The sequence below is a fragment of the Nothobranchius furzeri genome, chromosome 4 (assembly GCF_043380555.1).
Source record: "Nothobranchius furzeri strain GRZ-AD chromosome 4, NfurGRZ-RIMD1, whole genome shotgun sequence".
Lineage (NCBI taxonomy): Eukaryota > Metazoa > Chordata > Actinopteri > Cyprinodontiformes > Nothobranchiidae > Nothobranchius > Nothobranchius furzeri.
This window is the reverse complement of record NC_091744.1, coordinates 83,569,074-83,590,283: the sequence shown is the minus strand read 5'-3', so window position 1 is coordinate 83,590,283 and position 21,210 is coordinate 83,569,074. Positions and strand designations below refer to the sequence as shown.

Sequence of the window (21,210 nt, the reverse complement as noted above, 5' to 3'; positions counted from 1 at the left end):
CCACCTCAACTGGCTCGTCTCGATGCGGAGGAGCAGCGGATTTCGCCCGCTTGTATCCGCAACCTTGTTTTCTCGGTCTCTACCCAAAGCTCGTGACCATAGGTGTGGGTAGAAATGTACATCGACTGGTAAATCGAGAGATTTTCCTTCCAGCTCAGCTTTCTCTGACAGACCGGTGCAACGCCCGCATCACTGCAGACGCAGTCCCAATCCACCTGTCGATCTCACGCTCCAGAGGAACTTTGAAACAGGAGCAAATATTCCAAAGATGCACAAAGCGATTTTTATGAAATAATCTAGATTGTGCTAAAGTAACAGAGCTTTGACACGCGTAGTGCACGCTAGGAAAGCATCTCATTGAGTTGAGGCTGTTGGTGACATCATCTCTAAATGTTTACTAACCACCAGAACCTAAACATGGAACCAGAACAAAGAACCGTCCACAGAGTCTGGATCCAACACTGGTTCTAATAAATATCTAGGAAGAAATGTGAAAATTTTAGTTTTTTTATCCTTGAATATAAAAATACACCTCGGGTGTTTTTTCCAGATGTTTTCTCTGGTTGATTCAGATTCATAACCTTGTTGCTTTATGTTTGAACCATCACTCGGAGTTTAAAGCTCAGACTGGCTCCAAAAAAGAAACGTGATGATGCCTTAGTGAGTTTCTAACAGCTAAAGAAGAACGCAGACTCGTCAATGGTTCAGGTTCCTGACTGGTTGGAGTCACAAAATTGTAAGAAAATACACGAATGTTCAGTCTTGAATAACAGAATTATGACACTTTTACTCTTATCGGATTTCAGACACAACCTGCGAAAGGTTTTCCTGGACTTCTGGACTCAGGAAGCCCACCCAGACCAGGTCCAGGATGATTCTGTGAGTTTTTTTTTTTAATTTTGCTTCACGAATGTTATGAACTTGCTTAAAAGTCTCTCAGACCCTGCAGCGCACGAGATAAAACACTTTTTTTAGTTACCCAACATATTTATTTTCTGTTGATTCTCACAGGTGGCGAAGAGGACCCCCATCTTGGAAAACCCCTCCCACCCACTGCATTCTACTGTGGAGACCATGGACAGCTCCTTCAGAGGCAGACTGCAGGTTGGTTAATGCTTGACGCGTCCGCGAGGTCCGCACGGCAAAGTTGCGTCATTTTAACAACCACGCCCCTCCACCGCGCCTCTGCACGGCCCAAAATTTCCACACCGCACACCTATGAAATTTTCTAACCACGCGGACGGTCGGACGCGAAAAAACATGGCGGACTGGCAAGAACTAGTATGGCAGAGGTTCGTAAATACAGACATTTGTATGATTCAGCTCTCGGAGATCACCGTGATCAACATGTTGTTAATAATTCTTGGAGAGAAATAGCTCGCACTGTCGGAAAAGACGAGGACGCTGTTAAAAATGCTGGAATGTCATGTTGTAAACAGTAATTTTGACTTCTACTATGGTGTAGTGTTGGATGCATGCCGTAGAGCTCCATGCTGCCCCCTACAGTTTGGGAGAATATTGGCTCACCGCAGAGACGAGCCGCATGAACCATAAACGCGGCGAGTTGTGAAGCGCGTTCCATCCGCGAGCCGCATCACCAAGCGGAAAGTTAATGCGTCAAGCATAAACCAAGCCTGAGACATCCCAGATGTTTAACAGAACGCTACCGTCGGTCATTCGCCCCCTCTGCAGTGAGAGTGTAGAACTCCTCAGTTTAACTGGTACTGGCATTATCCTGGTACTCGTTATCATCTATACAATACTCTGTATGTGTTCAGTACTTGTGCAACACCAGATTTACATAGTTCGTCTGTGCTTGCAGAGTTCTGGAAACCCAAGTTTCCTTTTAATCGTTGTTTTTCATGGTTGAAAGTTTACTGCCTTTACTATTCTTCTTCTTCCTCTTTTCTCTAAGTGCATATGCTGCTGTAGCAAGTGAATTCCCCCCCACTGTGGATTAATGAAGTTCATTCTATTCTCATCCAGTTATTATTCATGATGGATCTGAGCGCACCTGATTTTTGCAGCTTACATAATTAGCAGTAACAAGCAGCTCCAGCAGCAGACATGTGCAGCTGAGGGCAGCGGCCTTTATTTCTGACTACTCCACTTCATGTCACTAATTGGAACACCTTCAGCCACCCAGAGGGAGCTCTTCTCTGAGATGAGCAGGTAGATGCAAGCGAGAGCGTGCAGGCTGCCCACAGCTGACTGGTCCTACATGAGGAGCTGAAGTAAGATTGTTCTGAGTAATGACTATTTCTACCGAACAAAAGGAAAAGGAAAGGTTCAGAGGGGCACCAGGTGTTTAGTGTTAAAAGAAACCCTGTCAGCTGTCCAGGAGATCTCAGAAAAGCTCACTTACCGCCATGAACTCCGCGCTGGAGCTGACAAACTGTCTGAAGCAGAGCAGGAAGTTCTCTTCAGTCGGGAGAATCTGGGCCAGCTGGGGACAAATGACCGGGAAATGGAAGTGGTGAGAGCAAGATGGTGGACAGGGAGGGAAGAGAGTGAGAAGAAGGGAGACTTTTTGTCTGCTAAGACATAAATAATAAAGAGCCGTAACCTGAAAAGCTGGGGCAGGCCTTAGTTTGGAATATTTATAAAACATCAAGCATCGGAACATTCAGAAAACTGGCTTGGCTGTGGATATTTACTCTGTCTAACAAACCCTGAGATCATTTTCCAGGTGAGCGAGGGATTATTGGTGCTGGACAAAGTCAATCAATCAATCAAATTTTATTTCTAAAGCGCTTTTCAAACAAAGTGTGATTCAAAGTGCTTTACAAAATGACCCCAGATTCCCATAACAGGTTAAAAACATTTACAAACATATGCAAGCACACACACACACAGACTCACACACACACACAAGTAAAAATTATATTAGGCTGAGTCCAGATGAGCCAAGTATGGTAACGCAAGGAAACGCCATCAGAGGAGCCGTCTGCCCCGGCAGCATCAGGTCTTCCACACTAAGTCAGGGCGCTCAGTGGAGGGGGGCATAGACCCCCACCTCCACTTAACACTACCTGTAGAGCGCCCAGGAAGCTACAGTCGACCACCGCTCCCGGGGCAGAGGGCCCCCACAGAGGAAACACTGGTTTAAAATGAGTAAAAATGTAATAAAAGAGCTAATATAAATGACAAAAATTAGAAAATAAGTAATAAATAAAATTATATAGACAGTAAAATAATTATTTAGATAAGTCTCTCTCTCTCTCAAATCCTTCTCTAAAAACAACATCATCTCCCTCTGATGCCCCAAAACATCTAAATCTAGAGTCTACCAGTTTGGATTCTGTAAAACAAACCTCAAAATTTGTGATTTAAAACATTTTCTCACAAAAATAAAAGTTTTTCTCTCAAATGTTCTGTGGGCGGGGCCAATAAACACGGTTTGATGAGCCTGTCAACAGAAAGATTTCTCCTTCTTCGTAGACTCACCTCCGACATCTCAATGCGGCCATCTTTGTTCTTGTCAAACTTCTGCATGAACTCCTTCATCCTTTCTCTGAAGGCTGGATTTGTCGGGTCCTAGGAAACATTTATTCTGGTAGGTGAAACCTGAGTGGTCGGTACAGAGCTGCGATTAACGGCGTGTCCCTGAACTCACCACTCCTGCTCCTCTCCGGGCGACCTCCAGCTCCCTGAAGAAGTTCTCCAGCTCCTTTCCCTCAATGAACCCGTTACCTGAGAGGCAGGAGGACTATTTTAAAATCTATTTAATCACTTTTAAGGGATTTGTTTTGTTATTATTAGTTAACTCTGCGTAGACACGTGTAGATGTGATTTAACTGATCCATTTGTTTTAAATAACTCCTAAAATCTGCAGGATTGTAGAAAACAGATTTTCTAAACACCAGAAATGAAAAGTTCATTCAGAGTTTAGTAAATCAAGATAAGTTCAGAGGATGTTCGTCAGAAGAATGAAGACCTCCTCAGTTTTGCCAAGGCACTTTTCATGTTTATGTTTATGTTTATTTATTTAGCAGACGCTTTTATCCAAAGCGACTTACAATTTATAACCTATAGGGCGTGTTGTGATCTGTGGGGGAAACCGGAGTACCCGGAGGAAACCCACGCATGCATGGCGAGAACACGCAACTCCACGCAGAAAGGCCGCAGCCGAGTTTCGAACCTGCAACCTTCGTGCTGCGTGGCAACAGTGCTAACCACTGCGCCATCATGCACTTTTCAGATATAAAACTGAATGCTGTATTTTCTGGATTACATCACAGAAAGTCATCATGTTTGGCCTCAAAGCTGATTTTTCCCCTCTTCCTGCCTTCGTCTTGTTTCATTCTGGATGGTTGTCACCCATTCGGGGGACCGATCCGCCGGCTCGCCTCACCCAGGTATTATGTGAACCGGTGCCAATCTTCCATTAAGAGCAAAGCTGAATGACTGGACAGATGGCTCCAAACGACGGGACTAGCTGCTTCAGTAAACCCTGGAAGGCAGCGCTGCCTCATTAAACTCTAACGAAGATTATTCTGCCATCTTCTCTCTTTAACTCTCCAGCTTCTCTGGCTTTTACACGTCTGCTTTTCTCCATCCCAACATCTTCGCCTCCTTGGCATGAAAGCGTGTTTGCGTCTTTTGTGATGTTTTAAACTTCATGAACAAAATCTGTGATCGATTGCCCGTCCTGGGGGTCTCACTGACCTTTGGCATTCTGGCAGATAAAATTCCTGCTTGATGATTAGATGGAGGGGCGTGTGAAATGAAGAATAACGTCCAACAACCCGATTTGTTGGAGGATTATTCAGAGCGGCTCCAGCTCAGAGCAGGAACTGATGGCTTCATCTCACCGTTACATTTCTGCAAAGAACCTGGAGCCTTCAAAAGACTCTCTGTTCCAAGAGAATTTCATCATGACAAGAATTTTACCTCAATTAGCCGACTCGTGCATCCTGAGCTGTCATTTCTAAATGCATGCATCCAATCAGAACCAGGCCTTAATGTTCTATCTTAAAATAAATGAGTTTTTAGCACCAATATAAAAATCCTGTTGCAAACTTTACATGATGCACTGTGGTCTTTCTGCACAGCCTCTTATGGCACCGAACCACTTTCGGTGGCTCTGCGTCATTCCCGACTCTGGAGAGGCTTTGTTTCTTCTTTTTAGGCTAACATTCAGCTGTGAACACCGTAAACTCCTAAAGTTAAAATGGGTAGCTAAGTGCAGATTTACAGCATTTAAAAATCACATTTGCCTTTCAAAAGAACCGGCGGCCCAGCCCATTCAAATATTCCGTCCAAGATCTCAGATGGGAAAGTGCAGGAGATAGCTTAGGCTCCATCCACATTTACATTTACAGGCTGCAGAAAAATAATTGACAGCAAATGTTCTAAATTTAGCAACGAGAACTGTAGTAGATTCTTTCTTCTGCTTTAAAGGAGCGGAGCTGAAAAGGCCTGATGGAGGCAGCAGAGGGGGATGAGAGAGGGGTGGCGCTCAGAAGCTGCAAAGCGACGCAATCCAGCTGAGATTTGATCCCGAGCCAGCCAGGGAATATGTGGTTCCATCGGTGCTTCGTCTCCTGTGTATTTTTATCTGCCACCTCAGATGTTTACTCAGTCTGAACAAACAAATTAGCACTCCTATCTATCTGCCGAGCCAGTAATGAGAGCAGAAATCAAACACCGCAGCCAAATCTGTGGGAGCTCATTCGGAGTATTTGGTTTGCAAAGAAGATAATTGCAAAGCAAAATATGCAAAACAGCTCCACCGAGAACTATGCACCTGGTGGAGAAAGTCCACTCCACCCGGCTCAAGGAGTTCAACCAAATACGTTTACTCCTGCATGAAGGTGGGTGGGTGGCGGGGCTCAGCTGCTCAGCACCTCTGCCCCACCCCTCATCCCACCTTGACTTCCCAGAGGAAAACCCTTCAGCTGCAGACATCAAAACAGATCCTGCAGACAAATAATTGCCAGCAGAACTAAAAGATGCAACATGTTTTTTATCCAGATAAATTAAATAGATCTGGAGCACCAAAAGATTTTCTGTGATTTCCTCTGTTTAAAAGCATCATCAGGCTGCGACTGCGTGCAGGAACTCATCCTCACGCGCACGGACACCTCTGCACACTGAGCTGCTGAAGGAGCGGGAACCACCAGGGACGGATTTGTGTTCATGAGCTCAAGGTGATGGACCAATTCTCCGTTTGAACGCGTCACGTCACATGAATCCACGAAAACGTCCATCAATCTGTTCTGCATAAAAAGGTTCAAAAACTTCTACGTGCAAAATAAAAAAAGCAAAAAATAATTTAATTCACGCGTGAGTTTCAGCTGCTTTAAAGACAACTTAGTGCTCAACCGGGGGTCTCCATTTACGCGCACTTTGCGCACCCTTTGCGCAAATCATGACGTTCACAGTGAATAAACAACCGAATTACCGTTAAACTCCGTTTAAATGATCGTTTGCACAAACACATCTTGCACAAGAAACAATAGTGTTAAAATTTCTAGATTATTTACAATTAACTGATGTAAAAATAAAATTATTACATGACTAAACAATTCAAAAGTCAGAATGAGACTTTATTCTGAAATATTCTTGTTGCGCTTATAATTCTGGCAGGAAACCCGATGATGATGATGATGATGATGATGATGATGATGAAAAGCTCTGAGGAGGCAGCTTCTGACCAGGGTCGCGTAAGAAACATGACACATTCTTATTTTCAGAATTTATAAAACGGTAAAAAAAAAATTAGATCTGTTTAAATCACGTGATGCTTTAAACACGTTCCGTCACATTTCTAGTTATTTCCACCACTTTTCATTTGTTCTGCTTAATTTCTAATTTTCTGTCCGAAATAAAGCAACATATCTTAAAATGTAGACTTTAAATGAACTTTTAGGAGGGAGCAGGAAACTCCTACCGTCCACATCGAAATGTTTCCAGATGTCGAGGAACTGGGACGCGGTGACCTCGGCCAAGTGCAGGTGAGGAGGCTGCTGGGCTTTGTTAGCCATGGTGGTGTTGAGGAAGGAGCTGCTGGGGGAGAAAATCCGCTGCTAACTTTTTCAGTGTCTCCCTCTGACTGAAACGAGCCCACACTGTGGCCCCGGCGCGCCGCGCGCCGCTTTTAACGCGGCCGCGGGAGCGGAAGCGCCTCTGCGCCGCCGCTGGGGGCGCGCGGACAGCATCCATCTGAGTCAGCATCCCTCCGCGCGTCAGTGCGCGCGATTGCGCGTGCTGCCAGGCTTCATGTGTGATGGGACGTGTTGGGTGCTGCAGTGGACGTGTGTGCTGGAAAGACGCAGATGGATCAACTGTTCTCTTGTTGCATCAGTCTTCCTTGCTGCAGCTCCCTTGTGCACGCCCTTTGATCTGATGCACGTGTGTGTGTGTGTGTGTGTGTGTGTGTGTGTGTGTGTGTGTGTGTGTGTGTGTGTGTGTGTGTGTGCATGAGAGAGAATACGCTCCTCCCCTATTCCTATACATCTGTGTGTGTATCTAAGCGTGCAGCTCCCCGAGCATGTCTCCCTGTGTGTGTGTGTGTGTGTGTGTGTGTGTGTGTGTGTGTGTGTGTGTGTGTGTGTGTGTGTGTGAGCCTTCTCAGAGTTAATTAGAGCTCTCACACACACACTCACACTCACACACTAATCACATTTCCCACACAGCCTCCAGCCAGCAGTGATTAGCCCACATAACAAATGAAAATTATGAAATAAAAAAGAGAGATCGTGGATTTTTCATTGATGGCAGTCTGCTTAGCAGAGGAGCAGAAAAACACACGGATTCCTGCTCATATGAATGTTTTAAAGTCATTTACGGCGAGAGGTGATAACGTCCAAGATGAAGTAGTCATTCTGTAATGAGCAGGAAGGAAGTATCCCTCAAAGCGTCTCCTTGATGTTAGACGAGAGCTGTTAGAAACGCTGCTCTCCGTGTTTAAAGTCTTTATTATTCCACAACGTATTTCCTTCTGAATGAACGGTTTTGTTGTTTCTGGTCCTTAAGGCACAATAAAAAGCTGCACCAAAGTGGAGCCGTTTGACAGATGTTACTAATCAGTCATTTAATATTTACTTTCTGCTTTTCTGACACACCGAGTCAGAATGAAGAGGTGGTCAGCTGGGAGAGAACACTCCGAGAAGGAGCTTAAACACGTATGCTAAACATCCAGAGGAACTCCGCTGCTGACTGCTTCTTTACTGGTTTATTTTTATTTGTACTTCTTTGTTATCTACTGTTTTCATCTTCTGACTCCTGCTCACTCAAACCCAATCGGAGCGATGTGTCGAGTTGTGGCGGCTGCAGGAAACTGGTCAAAATCACCACATGGGACAGGTTCATGGTGATATTTGACCATCTGAGGAAAAAAACATGTTAATATTTTTAATTAAACTGTATAATAAATGTGCACAGAGCCCTTCTTTTCCATTCTCCGAGTTGAAATTCACCTGGAGGATCTGCACACTGACCAAAAAGTCACTTCAGCTGAGTATCAGCTTGGAGACACTGGACTGTTTTATTGTGCAAGACTAACTTAAATATGTTAAAGTGAATGTTGCAAAATATCAAATATAATTATGCATAGAAATTGCTTATTTTTGCCAATGCTGAGTCTGTCCATCCATCCAGAGGAGTCTTAAAGGGGACAGATCCACAGGAGAAGCTCAGAAATCCACCTCCTGAGCAGGACCCATCATCTCCTCCTGATGGGTATCAAGCCCTCGCTGGACCAGAGGGGATAGGAGCAGCAGCAGCTAAACCTGAGCTTTCCTGAAGCGTTGCAGCTTCCAGAAAAATCTGTTGCTCCATCTCTCCTCCATCCTTCATCATTCAAGAACAACACACCAAGGTAACTCCTCCGTTTGAAGCAGAAACTCTCTCCACTGGCCTTTGTCCACATCTTCATTTTACTTACAATACAAAATTGCTTTTGTCGAATCGAACTGGAAAATGCAGCTGGAGCGTAAGAACATCCACCACAGATGATCCAAACCTGAAGTATTTATTATGACAAAATGTTATGTTTCCTTGTTAAGATGTGATTTCTGCGCCGGTAAAGGGAACACAGAGAAGTGGGTTTTTGTGTCCAACATCCAGAACAATGATGCGCTCTGGTGATTTATTATAACGTTCGTCACTCTTCTGTTTTCTGTTTTAATTAGAAAAATGTAACGGAATGAAATGACTGTTTTCCCCCTCCTCTGCACAGAACTAGTCTGCATGAGATCTGGTCTCAAGGTCTCATGCGTTTGTTTCTAACCTGCTTCTTTTCAGCTCAACAAAAGAATTAACGCTTTTCTTTTAATTAATCAAAGAACTCTACTTTAATAAAGCTAATCTGACCAAGTGTTAGTCAACAAATAAGATGTGACCGACCTGTGAAATCAAAATATTAATTACTTTATTATGATCCTATAGAACATAAAGGTAACTTTAAGTGTTCCAACAGGACTGATCTCATGTAGCGTTTAAAGACATGACACATTCCTTTCACTGATCCAATCAGAATCTGACAGATCTGACGGAGGCGTGGTTTTGATGGTGTTTGGTAAAACCTGTCAACTTTTCATTCGACCATAAACCAAAACATCCAAAGTATAAAACTATGCCCACGTCATCTCTAACGGACATTCCTGATCTAAAGGGGACTTCCTGAAGGGTACGTAGACCGATAAATGGCGTCGAATGTGTTTATGAACCTCCTAACCAAAGCTTAACGTGAAGACATCACCTTCAGTTCCCATCAGAACGAATTTCAGCTTCGGATTTGCTGGTTCTGATCAGCATCACACGTCATCCATTCACCGTCTCATCCACCTTAGTTACACCATACATTTAGTGTTTAAAGTCAGTCTAGTTTAATCTGTTAGTAATAAAATTCTTAACTTTTAAACTTTTAAACATGACTCTCTCTCTCTGTTGTCTCTGAGTGAATATGAAGCTGTTATCTAATCCCTGCAATAAAAAGATCCAATCTTCTGGTTTAAATAACCTCACAGATCCGTAAGGTGGATTTCATATTTCCTATGGAATCCTTATGGCTTATTAAATAACATGTAATTTATAATCATTACAAAAATCTAAAGAGTTCTTGGTAAATAAATCTGTAGATTCTAATAAAAAAGTGCATAATTAATTTTTTCTGAGGTGTTTTGCTTTTGCAAAGTTTCTCTGACTGATTCGCTCATAAAAACACGAATGCACCATCTTTATGTTCTCGGGTTTTGATGGGATGAATTAAAATTTACATCCCGGCAGAAGCTGTTGGGAAGTCATTTAAATGATCCAGAGGAAAACAATTAGGCGCCATTGTTCCATGTGATGCACAGGTGAACTTGACCGGTCACTCCTCCATGGAGGTGGGGCAGTAATTTCAAGCCCTGCCCCTCCCTGTGCTGACAAGCTGCTGGCAGCTGACTGGTTCTGGAGGCTGAGTCAGCAGCTCTGCTGGAGCCTGATCTCAGGTACACGACACACCTGAACATCAGAGTTTGTACGAGTTGAAGGACAAGGCCGTGCTCAAGCTCTGCAGATAATCAATATCAGGTCCTCTAGGCTCACTTGGCCTGCTGACAACACACCAGCATTAGATTACAGATGAGGCTGTCGCCGCCCTGCTGGGACTAAAACACCTCATCTGGCCTCAGTTTTTAAATTTGAGGTGGAATGGATCTGAGTAGATGGACAGATGTCAAACTAGGGAATCATGAGGACATCTCAGTGGATTTAGACAGGAATCGTTCAAGAGGGAGTTTCATGGGAGACTATTTAAAAGTGCGCACAGTTGTCACAATCACACACATTTTCCTTTTCAGCTAAGAAAAAAGCAGCAAAATTAACAGCTGGGTCATCTAGTTTAGAAAATCAGGAGACTTGGGGTCAATCACACGGAGCAGGTGTCATGCTGGGTGGCAATTTCTTGACCCACGACATGCAGAATCACTTCACAGAAATGGGTAAGTGTGTAAAAAGGTTTATTTTTAAATGAGGAGCTAAAGGAGAGACGGGAACCGAAGATGCTCAGTACTGGCAGCAGGATTCCAGGAGGAGGTTCAGAGGAGGGAGACCGAGTGAATATCCGGTGGAATGATGGAGATTTGATCTTGAGGCTGAGCTTACGGTTTCTTGGTAGCGGTGGAATGTACGGGGAGGGTTTTGGTCAGGTCCAGGTGAGCAGCGGAGATCCAGAAGGTGAGAGAACTGATTTATCCAGAGATGTAGGAGTGGAGGTTGATGAGGGCAGGTGAGCGGCTGAGAGCGGGCGGCCAGGGGAGGAGGCAGTGTGGTCTGGAATGCAGAAGTCCAGGTTGGTTCTGGAGATGATGGAATGTGGAGAGAAACCTGAAGGAGAGCAGGTAAGGAATTTCAGGAATTTCAGGCAGCAGGTTAACTGGAACAAGATACAGAGACGAGACAGATTAGCGGCTAGAGCTACCCAAACAGAGTAATCATCCGGCGTGGTGAAGTGTCACACTGCTCCTTAAATCCCCCGGGCCTTGATGATGGAATCAGCTGCAGCTGGTGGCTCTCAGACACGCCCACCTGTGAACAATACTCAGCAGGAAAACAGTTACAGGCAAGGAATGGTGATGAAAGGAATAATAAGTTGGTTGTTGGGTATCTAAAGCACTGTGATCTGTTGAATAGAATTTAGTTTTATTTATTTGTTTTTCTTCTAGATGCCACCCGCCATTAAACTCGAAGAAGAAGAAGAAGAAGAAGAAGAAGAAGAAGAATTATTATTATTACAGGCAAGCAGTTCACCATGACAGCAGGAAGCATTCAGGAAAAAGGACTCGCACCCCGTCCCACATACCTGACACAAGTTTGAGAAAATTAAACTTTTATTCATCTATTATTATTATTATTTACTACGTGTTTTGTTCTGAGTTTAATGCACAAATCAGGAAAAATAAAAACGTATTGCCAACTTTTAAACCTGATTACTTTTAACAGTATGCTGCATGGTGGCGCAGTGGTTAGCACTGTTGCCTCGCAGCATGAAGGTTGCAGGTTCGAAACTCGACTGCAGCCTTTCTGCGTGGAAGTGCGTGTTCTCCTCATGCGTGCGTGGGTTTCCTCCGGGTACTCCGGTTTCCCCCACAGATCACAACACGCCCTACGGGTTATTATAAATTGTAAGTCGCTTTGGATAAAGCGTCTGCCAAATAAATAAACAAAATCAACATAACAGTCAGGATCCTCGGAAGCACGCTTGGCTCCTCCTCTTCCTCTGGTCTCAACCAGCAGCTCCTTAAGGTCAACCAGTGAAGGGGTGTTGGCTGCTGCAGCACAGGGATCAGCAGCTCCATTCCTTCAGGGCTTCCATCTCCATCACCTGATTTAAACGAAGGAGGCTTCTGCAGAACTGGATGTGGTGAGGAGGGGACTGAATCATTAGTTTCAGGTGAGCTGGAGCAGGAAACATCGGAAACCTGCAGGATAGTTGGTTTCTCCGGCTCTAGCACACATGGCATCGTGCCCAAACTGTTTAGGAAAGGTGACTAATCGGGGTTTCCAAGATTTATCATCAACACTCATTGATACAGTAAAGAAATAATCCCAAATCTCACTGATTATTCCTTCCAGATTGCGTAACCCGAGACTGTTCTGCTCCCCACTGCAGGTAAATAGTGACTGATCATAAGTCCGGCTCCCCACTTCCTGTCATCCAAAGCAGAACATCTGTTATCTGCATCCTTCATCTTTGTATTTGTCTCACTTTGAGATGTGTGGACCTCTTTGTGATCGTGTGTAAATACAACCCAGACAAATGTGGATGTTGTGTTTGTGTCTTCGGGGCTGCCTGCTCCACTCGTATTAATATTTTAGCTCCACAGTAGGCTGCACCTCTACACGGGGATGAATTATGTAAGATAATGGTGCACGACGCGGAAACGGCCATTTCCACTTCATCTCAGTCTCACAGTGGCTCCATCAGCTTGAAGTGTGTTGCGAAGGAGTGTGTTGATGAGGTGTGTGTGTGTGTGTGTGTTGTTGGTCTAAGGCTGTTTGCTCTTATCTCCTTGTTCACTGGTCCTCATTATTGCTGGAAAGGGGAAGAAACTCCTTTTCTCCTTGAACACAAGTTGTTATTGACTGATTTTGTACACACACACGCACGAATGCACACACGCACACACACACTCGATAATCCCAGACAGAAAATGGCCAGATGTCATCTAAAAAGGATTTTATTTGACAGCAACAACAGTGAAGCTTTGTTGTGTAACTCCGTTTTAACCGATATAAAATCCATACGATGAATCCAGACATGCTAACCGGTGATAAACATCAAAAACACGAGGAATAAAAAGCAAATCTGTTGGTTTTTAGGACAATAGCGCCGGTAGTAGTTACTTTCAGCCCTTCTGAAGATTAAATGCATGTGCAAAAAGAAACCCTTCAGGGGGAAATGTCTCCACGCTTTCTTTTCCTCTCTAGATTTCCATTAGCACCACGATGCCCTGCCTGATACCGGCGCTCTAAGAGGTTGACTGCTGATCCTGGATTTTTCTGGCCTTTCCAAGTCTAATGAATTAAGACAGTCAAGGAAAGCTGGCAAGCGGTTCCCAACCGGTGCAGAGCAGATTGGAAAGTGCAGATCCAGGTATTCTAACTCCTCTCTGTTATTACACGGTGGCGGCGTCTTCGTGTGCAGAGAAAACCGAAGCGAATGCAGCAGCTGCACCAGGACTAAACTCGACTTAAATGATTTCATTTAGATGATCTCCTCTGGGTCGTTATCTGAAAACTTTGTTCAAATAAAATCTGAGAATCAAATTGAAGGTGTTTTATTTTTTAGGTTTTTCACACTTTAAATGCTCGTATTTTGTAATTCACTTATAATAAAATATATTTAAATTTTTAAAGAATGCAAGTGCACATAAAGCTGTATTTATTATTTTACATTGTTAATAATAATCATCTCTGTTTTTTCTTCATAAATTGCAGCCGTTAGCACAAGGAATGACTTTACTTCCCGTCAAGGTAATTGCTGCATTTTGTCTAAAATAACTTTTCACTAAATGGATTTAGGACAAAATAAAAATCTAGAATCAAATCTAAATATAAACTTTGATCTTAACATTTAGAAACTATATTATTTTAAAGTTTTGACATTTAAATATTTGTGATGTTTTAAATGAAAACAGTTATCACAAAATAAAAGTGGGGTAAAGAGACCTCCTACCATAGGTCTAAGCGTTCCTCTTGATGCAGATTGGTTAGATTCATGAACTACTGACTGAGGAGCCGTGTTAAAACAGACTCGCAGGAAATAAACCATCAAATGAACTCTGACACCACAGACGGATGATCTCTTTATCCTGCTTTTATTTTGAAAGGCTTTTCCCACCGACCGTCTAAATCTGCAATCTAGCTAAAAATTGAGTTTAACATTTATTTTCACTTCAACCCACTGATGTTTTGAGCTGCGTTTGCTCACACCCTGGGCAAGTGTCCGAAAAGCTGCAGGCAGGATTCAAACCTGCGACCTGTTCTCGTGTGGCCCCTTTAACTCCACATTTAAAAATAATTTTACCTTCATGTTTAAAAGCAACAAAGAAGATTTGACTCTAAACGATGGATTCATGTAGACGACACAGTGGAGTTTGAAACGCCACCTGTCCTAAAGGAAAACAAGACGTTTAAAGCACAACATCGGGTTTTACGAAAGTGTTAAACTGAGATTTTGTTCATTTTGTCCAAAGAAACCTTCAGGTTTAAGAACAATTAGGCTCAACGGTTCTTTTTGCTCTCTTTCACTTGTTCTTTCACATATTTTGTTTGCAGGCAAAACAACAACTTTGCTCATTTTTGGAAGCACAAATAAATTAAGTTTAGAACTAAAATCTTTCTGGTTATAAAGCAAGTTTAAACTTGTGTGTATTAAATGCTCGCCTTGAAATACGCCCCGTTTTGTCGATGCGTTTTACTCAACATGTAAAAAAAACACCTTGAAAATCAATAAAACAGCTTTAAATAGTCTTAAAGAATATATTCTGAATATATTCATTAGTATCATTCGCTCTCCCAGTGATTCAGACTATTTTAAATTAGCAAAAAAACTAAAAAAATAAAAGATTTAAGACAAACTAATTATTTAAATGTTAAAAGGGACTTTCACCTAAAGTTCTGTAGATACGTTTCCCACTTTTAACCTTTTTAAAGTTCGATAATAAGTGAAACTCCCTAATTTAAACCGCTGACCATCACCTTCTGTTCAAAGCTGCGATGATCTCAACACTGATCTGGAAATCATGTCTGCTTTTCCTCTAAGTCATCTCAGAGAAGGTTGCTAGAACTTGGCGACGAGGTGACTGACGAGCCTCTGGAGGTCCTGGGCTCGGTGCTGCGTGGTCTTCAGCACCTCCTCGTGGTTCGCCCTGTCGCTGCTCTCATAGTCCATCACCACCTTGTTGGTGACGAGGGACAGACCCAGGACGCGCAGGCCGCAGTGACGAGCCACCACCACCTCGGGAACCGTGCTCATACCTGAATGGAGACAGCATTCATTAAACCCTCTGCGCACGCCTTCTGGTATTTGTGGAAAATCTGACCCTGGTGCATGCACACAAATTCGTCGTCGTCGTCGTCGTCGTCGTCGTCGTCGTCGTCGTCGTCTTCCTCCGCTTATCCGGGTCCGGGTCGCGGGGGCAGCATCCCAACTAGGGAGCTCCAGGCCGTCCTCTCCCCGGCCACCTCCACCAGCTCCTCCGGCAGGACCCCAAGGCGTTCCCGGACCAGATTGGAGATGTAACTTCTCCAACGTGTCCTGGGTCGACCCGGGGGCCTTCTGCCGGCAGGACATGCCCGAAACACCTCCCCGGGGAGGCGTCCAGGAGGCATCCTGACCAGATGCCCAAACCACCTCAACTGGCTCCTTTCGATCCGGAGGAGCAGCGGTTCTACTCCGAGTCCCTCCCGAATGTCCGAGCTCCTCACCCTATCTCTAAGGCTGAGCCCGGCCACCCTACGGAGGAAACTCATTTCGGCCGCTTGTATCCGCGATCTCGTTCTTTCGGTCATTACCCAAAGCTCATGACCATAGGTGAGGATTGGGACGTAGATCGACCGGTAAATCGAGAGCCTGGCTTTCTGGCTCAGCTCCCTCTTCCCCACGACAGATCGGCTCAGCGTCCGCATCACTGCAGACGCCGAACCAATCCGCCTGTCGATCTCCCGATCCCTCCTACCCTCACTCGTGAACAAGACCACACAAATTCAGTAAATGTAAAAAAAAATAATAATAATAATAATAAAAGTTGCATGTTTACACTTCTAGTATTTATAGTTTAAAAATGACACAAAACAAACTGAAACTTTACAAAAATTACCGCAAATGCATTGCAGCTGCAGCAAGATTCACGAGGAGCAGGACTTTGCACGCTGACTTATTTATTGCCATCAGCTGAATCTTCATTCTAGCAATAATGACACTAATGGCTTCAATCATCTACACATAAAACACGGCAACATAAACAAACAGAATGGGAACAGAACTAAGTTTAAGATTTTAACATTTTAGAGGAAACTCGCTGAAAACCTTGAAATGTTAACGTTTCAAGCTCTGACTGCGTGGTTACGTTTTCTTCTGAAATATTTTGGGGTTTTTAGTGATTTGGTGTTTTCTTGGTCTGCATCGACCCCTACATAACCAGGTAACAGGTATGGGGGCCTGCAGTGGCCAAAATACCTCAGAAACTACCACTGCCCTTTCCCTCCATGTTGATGTGAGTGAATACTATCTTTGTAACTTTAAAAACTTTGCGCTGTACGACCCACATGAGCCTAATCCTCTGTAGAGTTGATGCATTTGCACCGTGAAATCTGCATGTCATGGTGACACCCTTCTACCAGGCATGAACAAATAACTGACTTTTACAATAACGACTCTTACTGGGCCTTGTAGCAAGAGTGCAAAATAATCTGGTGAAGAAATCCGATCTGAGAAGCTTCCGTTTTTATTTTGAGAACGTCTCCCGTAAGCACTTGATTCCTGTGTTGATTCATGATCCCTCATGAATCAACACAGAAATCCAGGTGAGAATACGACTTTTCTTAAAGCGTGGTTTATCTGGTGAACATCGGCGTGATCTTCTAGCTTCTCTTCCTTTGCTTGGTGACCTGAGCGCCACTTCCGCATTCCCGCAAGGCCGCGTTATGACGCGGTTCATCCGTGCAAGTTTTTTAAGGTCGGTTTATCCTCATTCCTCAGTGGTTTCTCCTAATGTTCCCTCCATAAGTGGTTTTTATAAACACCGTGGATCTAACCGGGCTAATTTACATCCTCTAACTCCAGCTGTTTCTGTAGTTTCTGATTCCTCCATCTCACTCAGCATGGCTCTATTAAATTCCCGCTCTGTTAACAATAAGTCCTTCCTGCTCAATGATGGAATTCTCTGTAAAAATCTGGATTTTCTGTTTCTGACTGAAGTTTGGCAGCAAACATCTGATTATTCTGCTCTGATTGAACTCTGCCCGAGTGGTTATTCTTTTCTTAGCCAGCCCCGGGGTTCTGGTCGTGGTGGAGGCCTAGCTGTTGTTTTCAGAGACCATCTTCCATGTAGCTCTACAACCTCTGGTCGCTTTGCTTCCTTTGAACTGCAGCTGATTAAAGTCGGGCGTAAGAACCCGTTCTACTGTGCTGTGGTTTATCGTCCACCTGGTCCAAACAGTTCTTTCCTTCAGGAGTTTAGTGACTTTCTATCCTCCACTGTGAAGCTGTCCAGACTGGTGATTATTGGTGACTTTAACATCCACGTTGATGATCCCTCTGATCACTTTGCCATGAATTTCTCCAGCCTTATGGACTCCTTCGGCTTTACCCAGCATGTCTCTGGCCCCACAAACACCAGGGGGCACACTCTAGACCTTGTTTTTACCCTGGGTCTAAATGCTGACAGTGTTTGTCCTGAGGACGTTTATATTTCAGATCACCATTGCATTTTCTTTAACTTTCTGCATCCCCACCTCCTGCTCGCCGTAAGGTTAGTTCTTGTTTTCTTAATGAGAGCACAGCTAGCAATTTTACTGCTGCTTTTGATCCACCCTGTTCTTCTGATACCGACCCAGATTCCTTAACTTCTCAGTTTAACGAGCACTGCCTCTCCATTCTGGACAACATCTGTCCTGTCAGAACCAGATCAGTTCCTGCAGTGAACCCTACTCCCTGGTTTAATGACAGCCTTCGCAGCCTGAAGCGCCAATGCAGAAAAGTTGAGCACTTGTGGAAGAAAACCCATCTCCACGTCCATCTGCTGCACCTAAAGGACCTTCTGACATCCTTTAACTCTGCAGTCAGAGACGCCAGGGTTTCCTATTTCTCCAACCTGGTGTCCCAGAGCAAAGGGAACCCCAAGGTGCTGTTTAACACCATCAGCAGCATCGTCTCTCCTGCCTCTCCTACAGCCTCCATCCACTCTGTTGCAGACTGTGAGAACTTTCTGTCTTTCTTTGTGGACAAAGTCAATAAGGTTAGATCTAGCATCTCTCCTTCAGCCTTATCGCCGCCTCTCCCGACTCCAACCAGGTCCATCATCCTAGATAGCTTTGCTCCTGTTTCTTTGCCTGAGTTAACCAAACTAGTTATCTCTATGAAGACCTCTGCATGCCCCCTCCACATCTTACCCTCATCTTTGTTTAAAAGTGCTTTTCAGTCCATCGGTCCCAGCGTGCTCTCTATAATTAATGCTTCTCTGGTCTCTGGTCAGGTCCCTGCGTACTTTAAGAACGCTGTAATCCACCCACTTCTTAAAAAAAACGAGTCTCGACCCCTCTCTCCATAGCAGCTTCAGACCCATCTCTAAACTTCTGTTCATCTCCAAGATCTTGGAAAAGGTTGTGGCTAAACAACTCACAGCTGCTCTTGATGAACATAACATCTATGATAGCTTCCAGTCAGGTTTTCGTAGAGCTCATTCTACTGAAACAGCTCTTCTTAGGGTCTCTAATGACCTTCTGACTCACAGTGATGCAGGGGACTGTTCTGTTCTGGTCCTGCTGGACCTGACTGCAGCCTTTGACACTGTTGACCATCACCTGCTACTGGAGAGGCTGAGAGACTGGGTAGGCCTATCAGGATCTGCTCTGGGGTGGTTCTCCTCTTATCTTTCTGAGCGCTCCTTTTCTGTGGCCGTCTCCAAGTTTAGGTCCTCCACCACCTCTCTTACCCATGGTGTCCCACAAGGTCCTGTGCTGGGGCCTCTGCTCTTCCTCCTCTATCTGCTTCCTCTTCAGCACATCCTGAGCTCCTTCAAAGGAATCTCCTACATCTTTATGCAGATGACATCCAACTGTACATCTCCTTTAAGCCCCATGAGATGTCTAAGCTGCAGCTGTTACACACCTGCTTAGACTCTATAAAAACCTGGATGGTGGGAGCTTTCTTCAGCTGAATGAAGATAAGACTGAGATCCTCATCTGTGCCCCAGACAAGCTGGTTCCCAAAGTCAGAGACTCTCTTGGTCAGCTTGCTTCTCACACCAATCCTTCTGTCAGGAATCTTGGCGTGACCTTTGACCCAGCTCTCACCCTGGATTCTCATGTCAGTTCTCTTGTTCGCTCTTCCTTCTTCCATCTCAGGAACGTTGCTAAGCTGAGTCCCATTCTGTCCTGCTCTGAACTTGAGACAGTTCTCCACACCTTCATCTCCTCACGCTTAGACTACTGTAACTCTCTTTTCACGTGTCTGAGCAGAACCTCCCTGAACCGTCTACAGGTGGTTCAGAACGCCTGTGCTCGGCTTCTGACCAAGTCCTCCAAACACACCCACATCACCCCGCTTCTCCTCCAGCTTCACTGGCTGCCAGTCAACTTCAGGGTTCATTTCAAGATCCTGGTTCTGGTCTATAGGGCCTTACATGGACAAGCACCATCTTACATTGGTGATCTTCTCAGTCCCTACACCCCCAGCAGGTCCCTGAGGTCCAGTGATCAAAGCCTACTGGTTGTGCAGCACCAGGCTAAAGGTCAAAGGTGACAGATCATCTGCTGCTGTGGCCCCCAGACTCTGGAACTCTCTACCCCTGAGCCTGAGATCAGTGGACTCAGTGGTCTCCTTTAAAAAGCAGCTGAAGACTCACTTGTTCAAGCTGGTTTTTGTATGACCTTCTTCACCTCTCTCTCTTTATTCTGCTCTCCCCACCTATTCCACCTTCCTCAGGATCCACTGATTTCCCTCTTTCCTGTTCACTCTCTCTCTTTCTTAACATTTTTAATTACAATTGCCTATTTTTGCTCATTTTAAATATATTTTTCAACATTTTCTAAATGCTTTTTTATATTTTTACATTTTTTGTTTTTGTGAAGCACCTCGTGATTTTTATCTTGAGAGGCGCTATAGAAATGATGTTTTCTTCTTCTTCTCATCTGTGTCTCTTTTAGAAAACACACCTTTCATTATCAGCTTGTGTCAGCACAACAAAGAGAAACAAGTAAAAACAAACGAACCACTGATGCCTCCAGAATGACTTGTGTGGCCTATTTGTTTATACACTCTGACAAATCTGCTTTGGCTACTGGTTTGTTCCCAGTCCAGGGAGTCATACTGCCACACACATTTTAATGCAGTTTGCATATCTTCCATGTACTCCAGCTTTCCTTATCCAAACTAAGCACTAGCATTAATTTTCAAAGTTTGCAATTAGCTTTAGTGAAGCTTTCAAGAGGGTCTCCCCGCCCCTTAGATAGGATGATTTGTTTTTATGGGAGCTTGAGGGAGCTGTGCTCACCCACGGCATCAGCGCCAAGCATCTGCAGGGCTCTGCACTCTGCGATGGTCTCATATGTCGGTCCAGCCAGCATGCAGTAAACGCCTTCCTGCAGGAAGCTGCTGCAGCCCTGCTCCTCTGCTGTTTGCCTGGCCAGGACCCTTAGCTCTTGGTCGTACGCATCCGACATGCAGGGGAAACGCACGCCAAACCTGCAGGACAATGACATGCACAAATAAAGCACGGCAGCATTGCACAAGTTGCATAGTAAACGTTTCAGAGCTCTACCTTTCATCATTGTGCCCACAGAGCGGGTTCTGACCAGCAAAGCCCGGCGTGTTGATGTGATCCCTGATGAGCATAATGTCTCCCACGTTAAAAGCGCCATTGAGGCCTCCTGCAGCATTTGTCACAATTAGAGTTTCCACACCCAGAAGGAAGAAGACTCTCACAGGGTAAGTCACCTGGAGACAGACATGATGCGCTTCATGTTTTTATTGTTTATAATATCACAATAGGAAAA

The 21,210-nt window shown here is 44.4% G+C and overlaps 2 protein-coding genes across 2 annotated transcripts in view; both read right to left on the bottom strand.

Annotated features, from left to right (window-relative positions):
* calb2a (calbindin 2a) overlaps window positions 1-21,210 on the bottom strand; it is a 144,099-nt gene that overhangs the window by 22,178 nt on the left and 100,711 nt on the right. Inside the window, exons 2-5 of the mRNA XM_015965215.3 lie at window positions 6,896-7,075; window positions 3,617-3,693; window positions 3,448-3,537; window positions 2,366-2,446 (exon numbers count right to left, since the gene is read on the bottom strand). Of these exons, the coding sequence (XP_015820701.1) occupies window positions 2,366-2,446; window positions 3,448-3,537; window positions 3,617-3,693; window positions 6,896-6,989 (342 nt within the window). The 5' untranslated portion in view covers window positions 6,990-7,075. The remainder of the gene's footprint in view (window positions 1-2,365; window positions 2,447-3,447; window positions 3,538-3,616; window positions 3,694-6,895; window positions 7,076-21,210) is intronic.
* pnp6 (purine nucleoside phosphorylase 6) overlaps window positions 15,135-21,210 on the bottom strand; it is a 19,543-nt gene continuing 13,467 nt past the window's right edge. The window contains exons 4-6 of the mRNA XM_015965214.3: window positions 20,976-21,151; window positions 20,709-20,899; window positions 15,135-15,471 (exon numbers count right to left, since the gene is read on the bottom strand). Coding sequence (XP_015820700.3) covers window positions 15,275-15,471; window positions 20,709-20,899; window positions 20,976-21,151 — 564 coding nt within the window. The 3' untranslated portion in view covers window positions 15,135-15,274. The remainder of the gene's footprint in view (window positions 15,472-20,708; window positions 20,900-20,975; window positions 21,152-21,210) is intronic.